Source organism: Mesoplodon mirus, assembly GCF_964341445.2.
Source record: "Mesoplodon mirus genome assembly, chromosome: 19".
In the NCBI taxonomy this organism is placed as follows: Eukaryota; Metazoa; Chordata; class Mammalia; order Artiodactyla; family Ziphiidae; genus Mesoplodon; species Mesoplodon mirus.
In genome coordinates, this window is record NC_138995.1 from 63148941 (window position 1) to 63166592 (window position 17652).

At 41.2% G+C, this 17652-nt stretch overlaps 1 protein-coding gene across 3 annotated transcripts in view; it reads right to left on the bottom strand.

Annotated features, from left to right (window-relative positions):
- ZNF583 (zinc finger protein 583) overlaps positions 1 to 17652 on the bottom strand; it is a 67068-nt gene that overhangs the window by 40250 nt on the left and 9166 nt on the right. The window contains exons 2-6 of one of the 3 annotated variants that reach the window (XM_082608181.1): positions 17032 to 17173; positions 14367 to 16214; positions 12445 to 12535; positions 745 to 871; positions 352 to 447 (exon numbers count right to left, since the gene is read on the bottom strand). In XM_082608181.1, coding sequence (XP_082464307.1) covers positions 352 to 447; positions 745 to 871; positions 12445 to 12535; positions 14367 to 14857 — 805 coding nt within the window. In that variant the 5' untranslated portion in view covers positions 14858 to 16214; positions 17032 to 17173. Of the gene's footprint in view, positions 1 to 351; positions 448 to 744; positions 872 to 12444; positions 12536 to 14366; positions 16215 to 17031; positions 17174 to 17652 lie in introns of those variants that run through there. The other 2 variants (XM_082608180.1, XM_082608182.1) reach the window with 2 other exon arrangements.

The following is a 17652-nucleotide window of genomic DNA, read 5'->3' on the forward strand; positions in this document are numbered from 1 at the left end:
AGTGACCAAAAAGGAAAAAATAATGCATTGCTGTGTCTGGAGTTTTAAACATAGTATGGAGCAACGTGTGTAAAACTAAAAAGCAAGGACAAGGAGATAACTGTGACATCTGCATCCAGAGAATAAGAAAATGTTATCAGAGAAGACAGTTATGTGTGAGAGAAAATATACACACATGATGTGTAAGGAGAGTTAGGTTGGGAAACTCACGCTAGACACACCTCAGTGTTTCTTCCCAGGCCTTGAGCCTTTTCAGGCTACCCAGGAAACATCAACTATGAGCTGGAACTTTCACAATAGCTGAGCTTTTCCTTGCAATGGCCTCTGCCTCCCTAGTTCTCTCTCACTCACCAGGGCATGCTCCTCTTGTCCCCTCCTTCTTCACCATCCAGGGCTCTTTTCCTTGCTCCAATAATGAGATCACATCTGGCTTAGAAACTGAAACTCCTGCTTACAAGAAATAAAAGGGGAATTAGCCAGGCCCATAAATCAGATCAAGTTGCTTGGTCATCAGGAAGGTGAGGCCATTATAGAAGGGAGCTGAGGAAGAGGTGAAGGATTCTGAAGAATGGGGAAGATGAAGTTGCATGGACAGTCTAATGAAGCTGCCAATTCTACAAAACTAAATTTATTTGGGGGAGCACAAAAATCAGAAATTTAGCAAACTATATCAGAGGTTTCCCAAACATTACATTGGAAAGCAGCCCTACGTGCAGATTCTGAATTACAGGGAGACCTCCTTACCCAGTGATACCAGGCTCCTATAGTTCTGCAACATCACTTTCCTGTACAAATTCCTCTGAGCAGGGTTCAGCCATTCCCACTCCTCTTGAGAGAAATCTACAGCCACATCCCCAAATGTCACCAAATCCTGAAATGACATAAACATATTCTTGCTCAACTAGTGTTACCCTCGCATGAGCATAGTTTAAAAAGTTGAATTCTCTATACTTCTGGAGAGAAATACTACAGGTAGTGAAATTTTCTGTCAGTATCTTGAGTTCTGAGCAACACATGTCAAGTAATTGCTAGACAGCTTCTCTGTGCTTAGTGTTGATATTCTGTCATGGAAAGTATACGATTTCAGAGTCTCTACTGATGGAGAAAAGATACACACAAAAATTGGCAATAACAGAACACTGTAAACAATCAAGTGCAAAATGTTATTCATACTAAATGCTAGAGCATTTCTCAATATGGAAAATAAGGACAGACTGGGGCAGTGAAAAAGGCTTCAAAGAGGAGGCAGAAACATGAGTTATGCCTTACAGGACGTACATGGTCTAAACCAGCATTTTCCCAAATGCTACAATGGAATGGTCAATGTTCCAGCTATATCAATAAGGTATATATTAAAATATATTTGATGCTTATAACTGTTTTTCTAAAATTAAATACAAATATAATAAAAACAGTGAAGTTTTATGGTGCAAAAATATAACTTAAACAATATATGCCATTACGGAGAACAATCAGGGACAACAAAAGGTTACATAACAGCTCTGACATCACTAAGCTTCAAAGACAGCTGGTAACCTAAAAGACAAAATAATAGTAATTTTAAGCACTACTAATTAAGTTAAAGAGTGAACATTTCAAATGTGATAATGAAGTGCATCAAAAAATACCTACAACTCTCACTAGAGGAACATACCCAATTGTGCACATCTAATGAGCAACAGTTTTTTAAATGTTAAAACATAGCTCTTTAAATACCACTGTATGTTATATTAAGGATCTTTATAGAATGGAAGATGACCTAGTCTGCTCCCTAGAAATTGAAAATGGGCATTCTTCCTAATGTGGTAAATCTGCTTCAGACTTATCAAGGCTTGCTGTCTGATTTGGTATATGCTTCACAGGTTTGGCATGTCACAGAGCAAAATCTACTCTTAAGCTGAGCTGATATGTAGATGCCCTAAACAGCTGAACTGACTTGTCAAATATTGAAATCCTTCCACACTGGTTGGTAAACAGCAGAGAAACCACTCCCAGTGGTTTTCCTTTCCCCTGAAAGAACAAACAGTGAAACAGACCTCTTCATTCTAATAGACACTGATTTCAAAAAGAATATAATGAAAATAGTGGAGGAGTAAGAAAAGCTATCAACATAAATGCACAGTACTGTAAAAGGGAACTAGAAACTATAAAGAGGAACCACAAAAAATTAGAAAACTCATCTGCAGAGATGAAAGCTAAGGGCAATGAATAGCAGAATGAATGATGCAGAAGAATGAATAAGTGACCTGGAACATAGAAAAATGGAAATCACCCAACAAGGACAGCAGACAGAAAGCCAAATGAAAAAAAATGAAAGCAATATAAGAGACCTATGGGATAATATAAACCATGCCAATCTATACATAATGGGGATTCCAGAAGGAGAAGAAAGAGAAAAGGGGATCGAAAACGAATTTGAAAAAATTATGTCTGAAAAATTCCCAATGGGGCTTCCCTGGTGGCGCAGTGGTTGAGAGTCCGCCTCCCGATGCAGGGGACATGGGTTCGTGCCCCAGTCCGGGAAGATCCCACATGCCGCAGAGCGGCTGGGCCCGTGAGCCATGGCCGCTGAGCCTGTGCGTCCGGAGCCTGTGCTCCGCAACGGGAGAGGCCACAACAGTGAGAGGGCCGCGTACAGCAAAAAAAAAAAAAAAAAAAAAAAAAAATCCCAAACCTAAAGAAGGAAACACATATCTAGGTGCAGGAAGCACAGAGGGTCCCAAATAAGATAAACCGAAACATACCTACAGCAAGACATATTACAATAAAAACAGCAAAAGTTAAAGAGAGAATTCTAAAGGCAGCAAGAGGAAAACAAAGAGTTCATTACCAGGAAACCCCCATAAGGCTATCAGGTGATTTCTCTACAGAAATGCTGCAGGCCAGAAGGGAGGCAAGATATATTCAAAGTCCTGAAAGGGAAAAATATGCAACCTAGGATACTCTACCTAGCAAGATTATCATTTAGAATAGAAAGAGAGATAAAGAATTTCTCAGACACGCAAAAACTAAAATACTAAATCTATCCTAAAGGAAATATTGAAAGGTCTTCTCTAAATAGAAGTAAGAATCTATAGGAAAGAAAAAAAAATCACAGTTGGAAAGTAAATTAATTAAATTTACTTTAAATTTAAAGCCAGGACACAGACTACAGAAAAAAAATCCAAAAATTGGTGTGAAAATTATGGTAACCACAATGAACAGCAAAAGGATGAACAAGATGTAAAACAGGACATCAAAATCATAAAATGTGGGCTTCCCTGGTGGCGCAGTGGTTGAGAGTCCGCCTGCTGACGCAGGGGACACGGGTTCATGCCCTGGTCCGGGAAGATCCCACATGCTGTGGAGCGGCTGGGCCCATGAGCTGTGGCCGCTGAGCCTGCGCGTCCAGAGCCTGTGCTCTGCAACGGGAGAGGCCACAGCAGTGAGAGGCCCGCGTACCACAAAAAAAAAAAAAAAAAAAAAAAAAAAAAAAAAAATCATAAAATGTGGGGGAGGAGAGTAAAAAAGTGTAGATTCTTTTTCTTTCCTAGAATGAATGTGTTTCAGCCTATATAACTACCAGTCTAAGGCAAGCAGATATAGGAAGAGGTTAACATTCTTGAAAAATAGGGTAACCACAAATCAAAAACATACAGTAGATTCACAAAAACCAAAAAGAAGAGAACATAAGTATAATATCAAAATCATGAAACCACAAAAGGAAAAATAAGGGACAAAGAAGAAATATAAAATCAACAGGAAAACAAGGTTTAAAATGGCAATAAATACATATCTATCAGTAATTACCTTAACTGTCAATGGACTAAATCCTCCAATCAAAAGACACAGAGTGGCAGATTGGGGAAAAAAAACAAGAGCCTACAATATGCTGCCTACAAGAGACCCACTTTAGGGCAAAGGACACATAGAGATTGAAAGTGAGGGGATGGAAAAAGATATTTCATGCAAAAGGAAATGACAAGAAAGTGGGGTTGCAATACTCATATCAGACTAAATAGACTTTAAGACAAAAGCCATAAAGAAAGATAAAGAAGGATACTATATAATGAAAAAAGGATCAATACAAGAGGATTTTACATCAGCATATATGCACCTAATATAGGAACACCCATGTACGTAAAACAAATACTAACAGAAATATACGGAGAGGGACTTCCCTGATGGTGCAGTGGTTAAGAATCCACCTGCCAGTGCAGGGGACATGGGTTTGAGCCCTGGTCCAGGAAGATCCCACATGCCATGAAGCAACTAAGCCCATGCACCACAAATACTGAGCCTGTGCTCTAGAACCTGAGAGCCATGACTACTAAGCCCGTGCACCACAACTACTGAAGCCTGCGTGCCTAGAGCCCGTGCTCCACAACAAAGAGTAGCCCCTGTTCCTACTCACCGCAACTAGAGAAAGCCCGTGTGCAGCAACAAAGACACAAAGCAGCTAATAAATAATAAATAAATAAATTTATAGAAAAGAAAAAGAAATAAAGGCAGAAATTGAGAAGACTACAATAATAATAGGAGATTTTAACACCCCGCTCACATCAATGGACAGATCTTCCAGATAGAGAATCAGTAAGACAACAGAGATACTAAATGATACAACAGAACAGCTAGACTTGATATTTTCAGTACGTTACATCCAAAAAAAACAGAATACACATCCTTTTCAAGTGCACGTGGAACATTCTCTAGAACTGACCACATACTAGGGCATAAAACAAGCCTCAACAAATTTAAGAGTATAGAAATTATCTCAAGCATCTTTTCTGACCACAACAGCATGGAACTAGAAATTAACCACAGAAAAATAAATGAGAAAAAAATGATTACATGGAGACTAAACAACATGGCACTACAAATCCAATGGGTCAATGAGGAAATCAAAGAGGAGATTTAAAAATACCTTGAGACAAATGACAATGAAAACACAACCATCCAAAATCTACGGAATGCAACAAAAGCAGTTCTTAGAAGTCCATAGCAACGCAGGCTTTCCTCAAACAACAGAAATCTCAAACAACCTAACCTACCACAAAGAATTAAAGTCAGCAGAAAGAATGAAATAATAAAGATCAGAGAGGAAATAAGTAAAAGACATTTAAAAAAATAGAAAAAAATCAATAAAACTAAGAGCTGGTTCTCTGAAAGGATAAACAACATTGACAGACCTCTCGCCAAGCTCTTCAAGGAGGAAGAGAGAACTTATTTTATTAAACAAAATAAGAAATGAAAAAGGAAACATAACAACTGACACCACAGAAATACAAAAAACTGTAAGGGAATACTATGAACAATTATAAAAGAAAAGCCAAAATCCACATGGTCTTCTGAATAGATGCAGAAAAGGCATTTGACAAATTCAACATCCATTCATGATAAAAACTCTTACCAAAACGGGTATAGAGGGAAAATACCTCAAGATAATAAAAGCTATTTATGATAAATCCACAGCCAATATAATACTCAACAGTGAAAAGCTGAAAGCATTCCTGCTAAAATCTGGAACAAGACAAGGATGCCCACTCTCACCTCTTCTATTCAACACAATATTGGAAGTCCTAGCTGCAGCAATCAGATAAGAAAAAGAGATAAAAGATACCCAGATTAGGGCTTCCCTGGTGGCACAGTGGTTAAGAATCCACCTGCCAATGCAGAGGACATGGGTTCGAGCCCTGGTCCGGGAAGATGCCACATGCCGCAGAGCAGCTAAGCCTGTGCGCCACAACTACTGAGCCTGCACTCTAGAGCCCGCCAGCCATGACTACTGAGCCTGCGTGCTACAAACACTGAAGCCCACGTACCTAGAGCCTGTGCTCCACAACAAGAGAAGCCCCCACAATGAGAAGCCCGCGCACCACAACAAAGCCCCTGCTCGCCGCAACTAGAGAAAGCCCGCGTGCAGCAACGAAGACCCAGTGCAGCCAAAAATAAAAATAAATAAAATTTAAAAAAAGATATCCAGATTGGTAGGGAAGAGGTAAAATTGTCATTATATGCAGATGATATGATACTACATATAGAAAACCCTAAACAGCCCACACATAAACTACTAGAACAGATAAACGAATTTGGCAAGGTAGCAGGATACAACATTAATGTACAGAAATCGGTTGCATTTCTTTACACCAACAATGAAATATGAGAAAGGGAATGTAAAAAAAAATCTTTTAAAATTGCAACTCAAAACATAAATTACTTTGGAATAAACCTCACCAAGCAGATGAAAGACTTATACGCTGAGAACTAGAAAACACTGATAAAGGAAACTGAGGTGATTCAAAGAAATGGAAAGACATCCTATGCTTTTGGATTGGAAGAATTAATGTTGTTAAAATGGTCATACTACCCAAGGCAATCTACAGATTTAATATGTTATCAAATTACCCATGACATTTTTCACAGAACTAGAAAAAATAATCCTAAAATTCATGTGGAACCATAAAAGACCTAGATTGCCAAAGCAATCCTGAAGAAAAAGAACAAAGTAGAAGTCATAACCCTCCCAGAGTTCAGACAATATTAGAAAGCTAGAGTAATCAAAACAGTGTGGTACTGGCAGTAAAACAGACATATGGATGAATGGAACAGAAGAGAGCCCAGAAATAAACCCACACACCTATGGTCAATTAATCTTTGTCAGAGGAGGCAAGAATATACAATGGGAAAAAGACATTCTCTTCAACAAGTGGTGTTGGGAAATCTGGACAGCTGCATGTAAATCAATGAAGTTAGAACACACCCTCCCATCACACACAAAAATAAACTCAAAATGGCTTAAAGACTTAAACATAAGACATGACACCATAAAACTCTTAGAGGAGAACACAGGCAAAACAACCTCTGACATAAATTGTACCAATGTTTTCTTAGGTCAGTGTCCCATGGCAATAGAAATAAAAACAAAAATAAATAAATGGGATCTAATCAAACCTACATGTTTTTACCCAGCAAAGGAAACCATAAACAAAATGGAAAGACAACCTACAGAATGGGAGAAAATATTTGCAAATGATGTGACCAACAAGGGCTTGATTTCCAAATTATACACACAGCTCATACAACCCAAAAAAACAAACCACCCAACAGAAAAATGGGCAGAAGACCTAGACATTTCTCCAAAGAAGAAATACAGATGGCTAATAGGCACATGAAAAGATGTTTAACATTGCTAATTATTAGAGAAATGCAAATCAAAACTACAATGAGGTACCACCTCACACCAGTCAGAATGGCCATCATTAAAATGTCTATAAAACAAATGCTGGAGAGGGTGTGGAGAAAAGGGAACCCTCCTACACTGTTGGTGGGAATGTAAGTTGGTGCAGCCACTATGGAGAACAGTACGGAGGTTCCTCAGAAAACTAAAAATAGAAGTACCATATGATCCAGCAGTCCCACTACTGGGCATATATCTAGACAAAACTATTATTCAAAAAGATACATGCACCCCTATGTTCACAGCAGCAGTATTCACAGTAGCCAAGACATGGAAACAACCTAAATGTCCATCGACAGATAAATGGATAAAGATGTGGTACATATATACAGTGAAGTACTACTCAGCCATAAAAAAGAATGAAATAATGCCATTTGCAGCAACATGGTTGCAGAGATTATCATACTAAGTAACTCAGAAAGAAAAAGACAAATACCCTATGATACCACTTATATGTGGAATCTAAAATATGACACAAATAAACCTACCTATGAAACAGAAACAGAATCACAGACATAGAGAACAGACTGAGGGTCGCCAAGGGGGAGGCAGTTGGGGGAGGGATGGAGTGGGAGGTTGGGGTTAGCAGATGTAAGCTTTTATATATAGGATGGATAAACAACAAAGTCTTACTGTATAGCACAGAGAACTATATTCGATATCCTGTGATAAACCGTAATGGAAAAGAAGATAAAAAAAAGAATATATATGTATAACTAATCACTCTGCTGTACAGCAGTAATTAACACAAGATTGTAAATCAATGTCAGTTAAAAATATGTCGAATTTTATGTCAATAAAAAATAATAATAAAAATTATAAAATATGGTGATGGCTTGAAAGAACAAAAACAAAAAAGTCTGGTATTTCTACCATCAGTGAATTTTTTTCCCTTTCTAAGGTAAAAAACTGGAAGTCCTCAACCCTCAGCACCTACCTACCATGGCACCCGACCTAGAAGCAATCAAAATTTAGTTACTATATATTTGTTCAAATGTTTCCTTATACAGTCATGTCTATGATTATATATACGTATTCATTTTCTTATAACATCACTTGGTAGATGGATATTACATGATGTAAATATGTGATATCTTATTTACTATCCCCTTGCTTATTTTCAGTTATATGAATCTTAATTTCTCACTTTGATGCTACAGAGGTCTCTAATTATTTTCTTAAAATATATTCCTAAAAGTTTTTCTCTCCATTGAGACTAGGATTTCCCAAACTTACTCAACATCAGAAAACAGTTTACACTATTTTGACCCAGTCAGAATAGGACCTAATGAAAAAATAATTCAGGCTGGGAGTAAAGTGTTGACTGGTAGTCAAAAAATACTAATAAAGGTTCTTCACATAGAAGGAAAATGGAAATAAAAGGAAAATGGAAGCATCAAAACACAGGAAGAGGGCTTCCCTGGTGGCACAGTGGTTGGGGGTCCGCCTGCCGATGCAGGGGATGCAGGTTCGTGCCCTGGTCCGGGAGGATCCCACGTGCTGCGAAGCGGCTGGGCCCATGAGCCGTGGCCGCTGGGCCTGCGCGTCTGGAGCCTGTGCTCCACAACGGAAGAGGCCACAGCAGTGAGAGGCCCGCGTACCGCAAAATAAATAAATAAATAAATAAATATTAAACAAACAAACAAACACAGGAAGAAATTAACAGCCCCAAAACTAACTACAAACTGAATAAGGTAAGTCCCCCATAGTGTGTTTAGTTCCAAAATATTATTATATCTACTAATAATAGGGGACTTACCTTATTCAGAAAGTGGCAAGAATACTAATTATTTAGAAGGAAGATTACAGAAAGAAGAAAGAAGATCATTACATAAGAAGCAATGGTACATATCCTAGAGTGGCCACTAAAAGAATAATAAAAGTAATGTATAATTAACAAGATAACTAGGAAAACCTGATTTATCCACAAGAAGGCAAAAAAGGAGAAATAAAGGAAGAAAGAACAGATGGGATAAGTAGAAAATAAATTGCAGCATGGTATACTTAAACACAAATATATTAATAATACATTAAATGAAAATGTACTAAACACTTACTTAAAAAGACCAGGATTATCAGACTGGATTTTTAAAAACCAGCCAATCTTTTTTGGGGGCAGGCACAAGGGATCATGAGAGGCATAGGGGATTGGGAGGCACACTGGGCCAAGCGCCTGGCTGTGAGCACAGGGGAGGAAAAAAAAAGACTATATACTGTTTACAAGAGGCATACTTTAAATATAATCTTTAGAGCACCACAAGAGACTGATTCAGGAGGTCTGGGGTGGCATCCCAGAAAGGGCATTTGGGCTGATGGGCTTTGTCTGTTCTACACATCATATCCTCTGCCTTCTCCTTCTTCCATTACCAATTCAGTGGCAGGAAAGAAGAGGTTGCCTGCTGGCTCTTGCTGCCCTGGTCTCCCAAATTCATTCCTTTGTTGATTCATATATTAATTTGGCAAATATTTACTGAATGCCTACTACCTATTTTGTTCTAAGAGTTGGGAATACAAAGGTGAACAGAATACAGCCCCTCCCTTCGTGGAGTTAATATTCTAACAGAGGAGAAAGACACTAAACATAAGGTCATACACATATATACACTAATATGTATAAAATAGATAACTAATGAGAACCTGCTGTATAGCACAGGGACCTCTACTCAGTGCTCTGTGGCTACCTAAATGGGAAGGAAATCTAAAAAAGAGGGGATATATGTATACGTATAGCTGATTCACTTCACTGTATAGGAGAAACAAACACAACATTGTAAAGCAACTATACCCCGATTAAAAAAACCCCGCAAAACCCATATGGTCATACAGTGTCATGTACTATTAAATACTATGACAAAAAACAAGGAAAGTTACAGGAGCGTTTGTGTAAGATAAAGTAAGATAAAGTAATGTAGGGCCTCCCTGGTGGCGCAGTGGTTAAGAATCTGCCTGCCAATGCAGGGGACACGGGTTCGAGCACTGGTTCGGGAAGATCCCACATGCCGTGGAGCAACTCAGCCCGTGTGCCACAGCTACTCAGCCTGCGCTCTAGAGCCTGTGTGCCACAACTACTGAGCCTGCATGGTACAACTACTGAAGCCCGCACACCTAGAGCCTGTGCTCTGCGACAAGAGAAGCCACCGCAATGAGAAGCCCGCGCACCGCAACGGAGAGTAGCCCCCGCTCGCCACAGCTAGAGAAAGCCCGCACGCAGCAACGAAGACCCAACACAGCCAAAAATAAATAAAAATAAATAAATTTATTTTTAAAAAAAGTAATGTAAAACTTAACAAAGAGGTGATTTTTGAACAAAAATCTATCAATACATAAACTGGGAGAGCCAGCCATGTCATCATCTAGGGGAGAATTACAGGAGAGGGAGGAGCAAATGCAAAGGTTCAGAAATAGAAAGTAGCTTGGAACATTTGAGGAACAGCACGTTGACCAGTGTGACTGGAACAGAGAGCAGTAAAGCCTTGTAGAAAATGAGGTCTGGGGTAGTCAGGCTGGATCATGTAGGACCTTATAGGCTCAGGTAAGGAAACTGGATTTCATTCCAAGTAAAATGGGAAGCAAACACAGTTTCTGGGCAAAGGAGTGAAATGATGTGCTCCATCACACTGAGCACACTGCTCCCTAGAGTCCTTCATTATTTTCTACCACCCTCTTTAAATCTCTCACCATCATCTGTGTTACTGACCTTCAATATATAGTACAACTTCCTACATCTGACAGTCACTAACTAGTGATGTGTATACATCACTTTCCTGCCTTGGCTTTTTCCTCATTTGTAAAACAAGTGTCTTAGACAAGATCACCCATAATTTTCTTCCTGGCTTTATCATTTTATGAACCTCCATCTTTGCTGTCTAATACACTAGCTACTAGCCACATGTGGTTATTTAAATCTAAATCAATTAACATTTAAAATTCAGTTCTTCAGTCACACGAGAACATACAAGCACTCCACAGCCACATGTGGCTAGTTGCTTCTGTACTGGGCAGTGCAAACAGAGAGCACTGTTATCATCAGTCATCACAGTGCTTCTCCAGGTGATTTCTGCTTCTGAGTCATCTTCTTAAGATGTAAGAAAAGAAAAAGATGTAGCAGTTTGTATGGTTTTATTTTTTATGTTTAACCTGCAAAATGTATTTAACCTCAAAGTATGAGGAAGAAAATTTTTTTCTAAATGAATACTCCAGCCCTTCTCCACTGATTTAAAATAACATCATTACGTTATTATGTAATAAACAAACTAGTAGACATTAAATTCCATGAAGACAGTATTTTTTTCACCACAGTAGTGCCAGCACATAATATACAGTAAGTTTTTAATAACTACATATTCAGTGAATGAATAAATATTTTCTATTCTTATTTATATTTGCATTTGTTTCTGGACATTATATGCTGATTTTTTCATTTATTTCTTCTGGCTCTCATTGTATACTATTTACTATTTTTGTTATTTACTATTTACGATTTGTTATTACAGATGTATATAGCCATTTTTTAATGTAGATTCAGTACTCCCTATTATTCTCCTTTTTCAAAAAATTCCCTATTTTTCCATATTAACTCCTCTAATCTTTACTGCATGATCTAGAATATTCTAGCTGTAACCAGCTACTAACTCAGGATATCCCTAGAACATTACCCCCATGGAATCCTACTCTTCAGTGCCCGCAGAACGCCTGAAAAACACTCCTGCCCTAGCTGACCCACACTTTAATACTCAAGACCCAACAAATCCCACTCCTCAAAATCACCTTGAGCAAGCAACCCTGTCATGTATCAGTACTACAACAAAGACGTCCCCAAGTAGTCCCTGTCTACTTTTCAAACCCAGGTCTGTGGAAAAGCTCTAAACTGTTGGTCACATCTGAACACCCACCTTGACCTCAGTGAATCACTTCACTTCCCTACAGGGAAGACTTTCAGATTCCACCAAGGAGTGTATTTTTGCCTCTTGAGACCTCCCAACAGAACACCTAACCCACAGGAAGTGCTAAACTGTTTCTGGAATGAAGATGAAAATTCTGGCTGAGAAAAAAAAAAGGAGGCTCAGTGGGCTTTGGGGGACCTCCTTTTACTAGACTGGAGAACATGAGGACCAGATCACTGAATGAATGGAATTTTAGAATGGGAAATTTCAGAAGAAAAGCAAAATGTTCACATAAAATCTGAAAAACAAGGCATTTCAGAGAAGCGAGAAGAGAAGCTTCCTTACCTGGGACATGGCTTTAAGAATTGAGGACAGCCCTTCCGTCCTCCTCCTTCTGGCTTCTCTTTGGGAGACGGGCAGTGTCCAGAGAAAACAGCTGGAGAGGGAGAAAGGAAACGTGAAACGCTGGGCCTGCCCTCAGCTCCCGGCATCACCAGCCTAGATACTCTCCTTTCCTTCTCTGTGCCCCAACCACAGAAGCAGATACGAGGTGTCACTGCCTCGGTCATTCCTATCTAAATTTACAATTCTTTCACCTGTGTGCTTTATTTTTTGAAGTATAGTTGATTTATAGTGTTATATTAGTTTCAGGTGTTCAACATAGTGATTCAATATTTTTAAAGATTATACTCCACTTAAATCTCCCACGTGCTTCAGATCTCAATATGCAACATAAACTTTCTGTGCTTAAGATACCTCGTTTATATTGATAAGAAGTAACAGTATTTATTCTTCAGAACGGCACTGCCAAATAAGGATAACTTCCCCCTTCACACATGGAGGCTATTCATCAGTGAAATCACCCAGTGCCTCATGGTAATTAAGTAATTGAGCCCAACTGGATCCAGGTTTGACTCGTTAGTCTTTCCACCAGATGATGACGTTGAAAGGAAATATCTCCCCACCCTTTCTACAAAGATGAGAGAGAAAACTAACTACAAAGTGAATGCCTCAGAGAAAGCATCTTTACACAGAGTAGGCATCAGAGGGATCATGTGGTCTGGAGGACACTGGACCAAAAAGGACATCTTGCTTCTGGTCCTGGCTTATAATAAAACGCACCTGAAAACCAATCTCTCAGCTTTTCGAAGAAATTTCCTCAGACGGGGCTGCGGGGAGGGATATGCAGAAACAGTCACTGCAACCCCTTAACCATTCATTATTTTCCACTGCCTTGGAGAGTAAAGAAATTATCTCAGAAGCAGCATAACTCGGCGGTAAGAACAACCAGGTGTGTGGACCAGACGCGCCGACACCTGATCCACCACTCAGCTGGCTCTGCAGCCCCCACTCCACACCTCAAGTTCCTCATCAACACAGTGGTACCTACCCTCTATCAACGGTTGGGAGGGTCATAAGATGATCCACATCAAGCATTTAGCACAGTCCCTGGACGTTCTTTGTGTGCAATAAATATCATTCAATCATTTATTTTCATAAGTAGCACACAGTAGGTCTCCCCGTCCTTTTTTCTCTTCGACTCCTCTCTAGGAGAGGGACGGAGAGACCTTCTGTGCCAGAGAGGACTAAGGTCCAGCAGCTCAGCCTTCCGCTCTCCAGGCCCAAGGCTTTCTCCTCCTCTCCAGCTCTCTTCCCTTCCCCCCCTCTCCTCTCCGTAAACTCCATCTCCATCTCGGTCTTCCCGCTACCACGGTCTCCCAAACCCTGGAGCCCACTGGCCTCCCAAAGCTCCACACAGCCTCCCAGCCACCGCGCAAACCACACAAGCCCTCATGCTCGCAGCTCCCCGGGCAGACTGTGGACACGCTCCCAAGCTGCAGCCTGCCCACCCCTCGCAGTGAGTCACACAGTCACTGACATGATGACACATGGTGCCACAGACTGTCACACACTCCTAGGGTCACACAATCTCAAGCAGTCTCACATGAACACAGTTGCACGTTCACTGTTACAGAAACTGTCACACACATTCTCAAATTCTGTTCACACACCGTCGCACAGAGCCCTATACACAAGGTCACACACACAGTGACACTGTAACACACGGTCACACACAGTGACACGGTTTCACCGTCACATTCTCAGACACTGTCCCACACAGCCTCACACACTGTCACACGGTTTCACTCTGTTCAAACACGGTCACACACACCGGACCCAGGCTCCCACCGTCACAGGCTCCCTCACACGCCCGCTCCCGCCCGGCAGGCCTGCCCAGGCGCGCGCACCCAGCCCGGGCTCCTCACCGCCTTCTCCCCGAGCCGGCACTTCGGTCCGCACCGTTCGCGGAGGCGGGGAGCCGAGCGCTCTGCGGCCGGGGCGTGGACTCGATCTCGGGCCCCACGGGCGGACTCACAAAGGGGCCAAAGCGCTCGGGGAGGCTGTCGGCGCCAGCCGCAGTGGCTGCTGTGAAATGGAGTCCGGGGCCAGGCGCGGTGCGGCGCGGGGCATCCTGGGACTGCTCGCCGCGGGGGCCGGGGCGACAGCTGCTTCCTGCCTCGTCCTTTCGCGTCGTCTCGGCCACGCTCCTTAGCCCCCCGACCTTGCGACCCAGAACTCGCACCCGCCCAGCCCTCTCAGGCCGTCCGACCCACCGCCCCCGCCCCCGCCCCCGAATCCAGCCCGGACCTGGATTGGCCGGCTCGAACTGCGCAGGTGCAGCTTGCTCGCGTCGCGGAGGCGTCCAGACTCGGTGCACGCGTCGGCCGCGAGTAGCGAATGCGGCTGTGATGCGCATGCGCGGTGGTCGGGCCCGCGCCCGGGCGCAGCTGGTGGGGCCCCTGGCCCGGTGCTGGGAAAACGCAGCTGGCGAGGCTGGGTGTGAGGGCTGGGGCCCGCCGGAGGGGGGGATCCCGGGAGGATGCGGGCGTAGTTAAGAGATAAGGTGCTCGGGATTTCTTTTTTTGCTCTCTTTTTCTGTTTCTTCTGTCCTCCCTATCCTTTCATTCGCCACTTATTGAGCGCCTAGTGTGCCAAGCACTGTTGTAGATGCTGGGGACGCAACTGTGAACGTGCAAAAATCCCCACCCGTGGAGCTGACATTCTATTATGGGAGAAATTTAATAGGAAGAAAAAAGGTACTAATATATACTTGGAATTGATACGCGTTATAAAGAAAAGCAAAACAGAGTATAAACATCATTCTTTCAGTTCTTATTCTTTGTTACGCCCTCTGGTTCCTATTCAACCTACGTCTGAAAATACTTCATAAACTTCTGTCTCTAGTCCTAACCCACATTCATGCCTCACCTCTTTAGAAATTGCGTTATAAGATGCAGAGCTTCAATGTAACTTGTCTCACCAAAGTAACCAATGACAAAAAGCATTAAATAAGCTGGTAATTTTTATATTGAGGAAATGTAAAAATGCAAATGTTATATTCACAAAGCTATTGAAACATTGTACATAGTAATAAAATGTTGAATATAAACAATATGGCTAAAAATAGAAGTAATAACTACATCTGTTTGAAACTATACAACATAAAAATAATCGTGATGATGAAGCAACCTGTAGAAATATTTCTTTTGTTTTGAGGAGGAACAGAGCTGTTACAATTACACTAAGATTGCAAAATTGGAAAACTGTTCCTATGTATAAAAAAGTAAAAGGAGGAGCTTCCCTGGTGGCGCAGTGGTTGAGAGTCCGCCTACCGATTCAGGGGACACGGGTTCGTGCCCTGGTCCGGGAAGATCCCACATGCTGCGGAGCGGCTGGGCCCGTGAGCCATGGCTGCTGGGCCTGTGCGTCCGGAGCCTGTGCTCCGCAATGGGAGAGGCCACAACAGTGAGAGGCCCGCGTACCGCACACACACACACAAAAAAAGTAAAAGGAACACAGTCCACAAAAACTAGATGGTTTTGGGTTTTAGTGTTGAAATTATTACTGATACCTTACCTCTTGCTTTCTGAAACCGTGCAAACATTAATCAAGTTAAGACATATCAGGGCTTCCCTGGTGGCGCAGTGGTTGAGAGTCCGCCTGCCGATGCAGGGGACACGGGTTCATGTCCCGGTCCGGAAGATCCCACATGCCACGGAGCGGCTAGGCCCGTGAGCCGTGAGCCATGGTCGCTGAGCCTGCGCGTCTGGAGCCTGTGCTCCGCAACGGGAGAGGCCACAACAGTGAGAGGCCCGCGTACCGCAAAAAAAAAAAAAAAAGACATATCAGTAAACGTCCAGGTTTTTGCAGCCTTTTCCACATTTCACAAATGTATGAAGAAATCGGGCATCTTTAGCCTGAAGAAGATAGGTGATAACATTTTTCGTTTTCAACCATTACCTTTTAAGCTCCTTCTGTTGACAGAACCCTCTACAAAGCTTGTATTAAAATCTACTGACTTGCATAAAAAACACACTTATCATTTTCAAGTCGATAATCAGCAAGCAAATGTCTGCCTAGCATATCTAAATTTAATGTAATAATCTAAGTACATAATCTTGAGTATTAGAGATAGAATATGGAATCCGAGACAGAAGGAACCATTTATTTTTCCCTCACTGTCACAATGAAGATACATTTATTTTTTTCATGGGTTAGTACTGGAGCAAATTTAAGTCTGTACTTTAAGGTTTGTAAGAGATGTGAGGTCAAAGTTCTCTCTTTTTTCTTATGTGGCTATGGATGTCTAATGGCTCCAGTGTTATTTGTTGAAAATGCTATTCTTCCTCCATTAAATTGCTTTTGCAGCTTTATCAAAAATTCAGTTCTGACAAGGACTTGTATCCAGAATATGTAAAGAATTCTTAACAAGTAACTAATAAAAATACAATTAACACAATTTAAAAATAAGCAAAGGATTTGAATAGACATTTCTCCAAAGAAGATAAACAAAAGGTCCAAAAGCACATAAAAAGATGCTCAGCATCATCAGTCCTTGGGGAAATGCAAATCAAAACCAAAATGACTTACCACTTCACACCCATTAAGATGGCTAGAATCAAAAAGTCAGATAACAAGTGTTGGTGAGGATGTGGAGAAACTGAACCCCTCATACATTGTGAATGGGAATTTAAAATGAAGCAGCTGCCTTGGAAAAACATTCCAGAAGTTCCTTAAAAAGATAAAGATATAGAGTTACTATATGAACCAGCAATTTCAGTCCTAGGTGTATACCTAAGAAAAATGAAAACATACATGCATGCAAAAACTAGTACACAAATTGTTCATAGCAGCACTATTCATAATAGCCAGAGTGGAAACAACCCAAATGCCCATATTATTCAGCCATCGAAAGTAATAAAAGTAATGAAGTATTGATACACACGCTACATGGATGAACCTTGAACATCACACTATGTGAAAGAAGCCAGTCACAAAAGACTACATATTGTATGAGTCTATTTATCTGAAATATCCAGAATAGGCAAATTTCAGAAAGTAAATTAGTGGTTGCTTTGGGCTGATGGGAGGAGATGATGAAGAATGAGCACTAATAGATAGAGGGTTTCTTTTTTGTGATGAAAATGTTTTAAATTTAATCGTGATAGTTACATAACCCTGTGAATATACTGAAATACCATTGAATTGTAT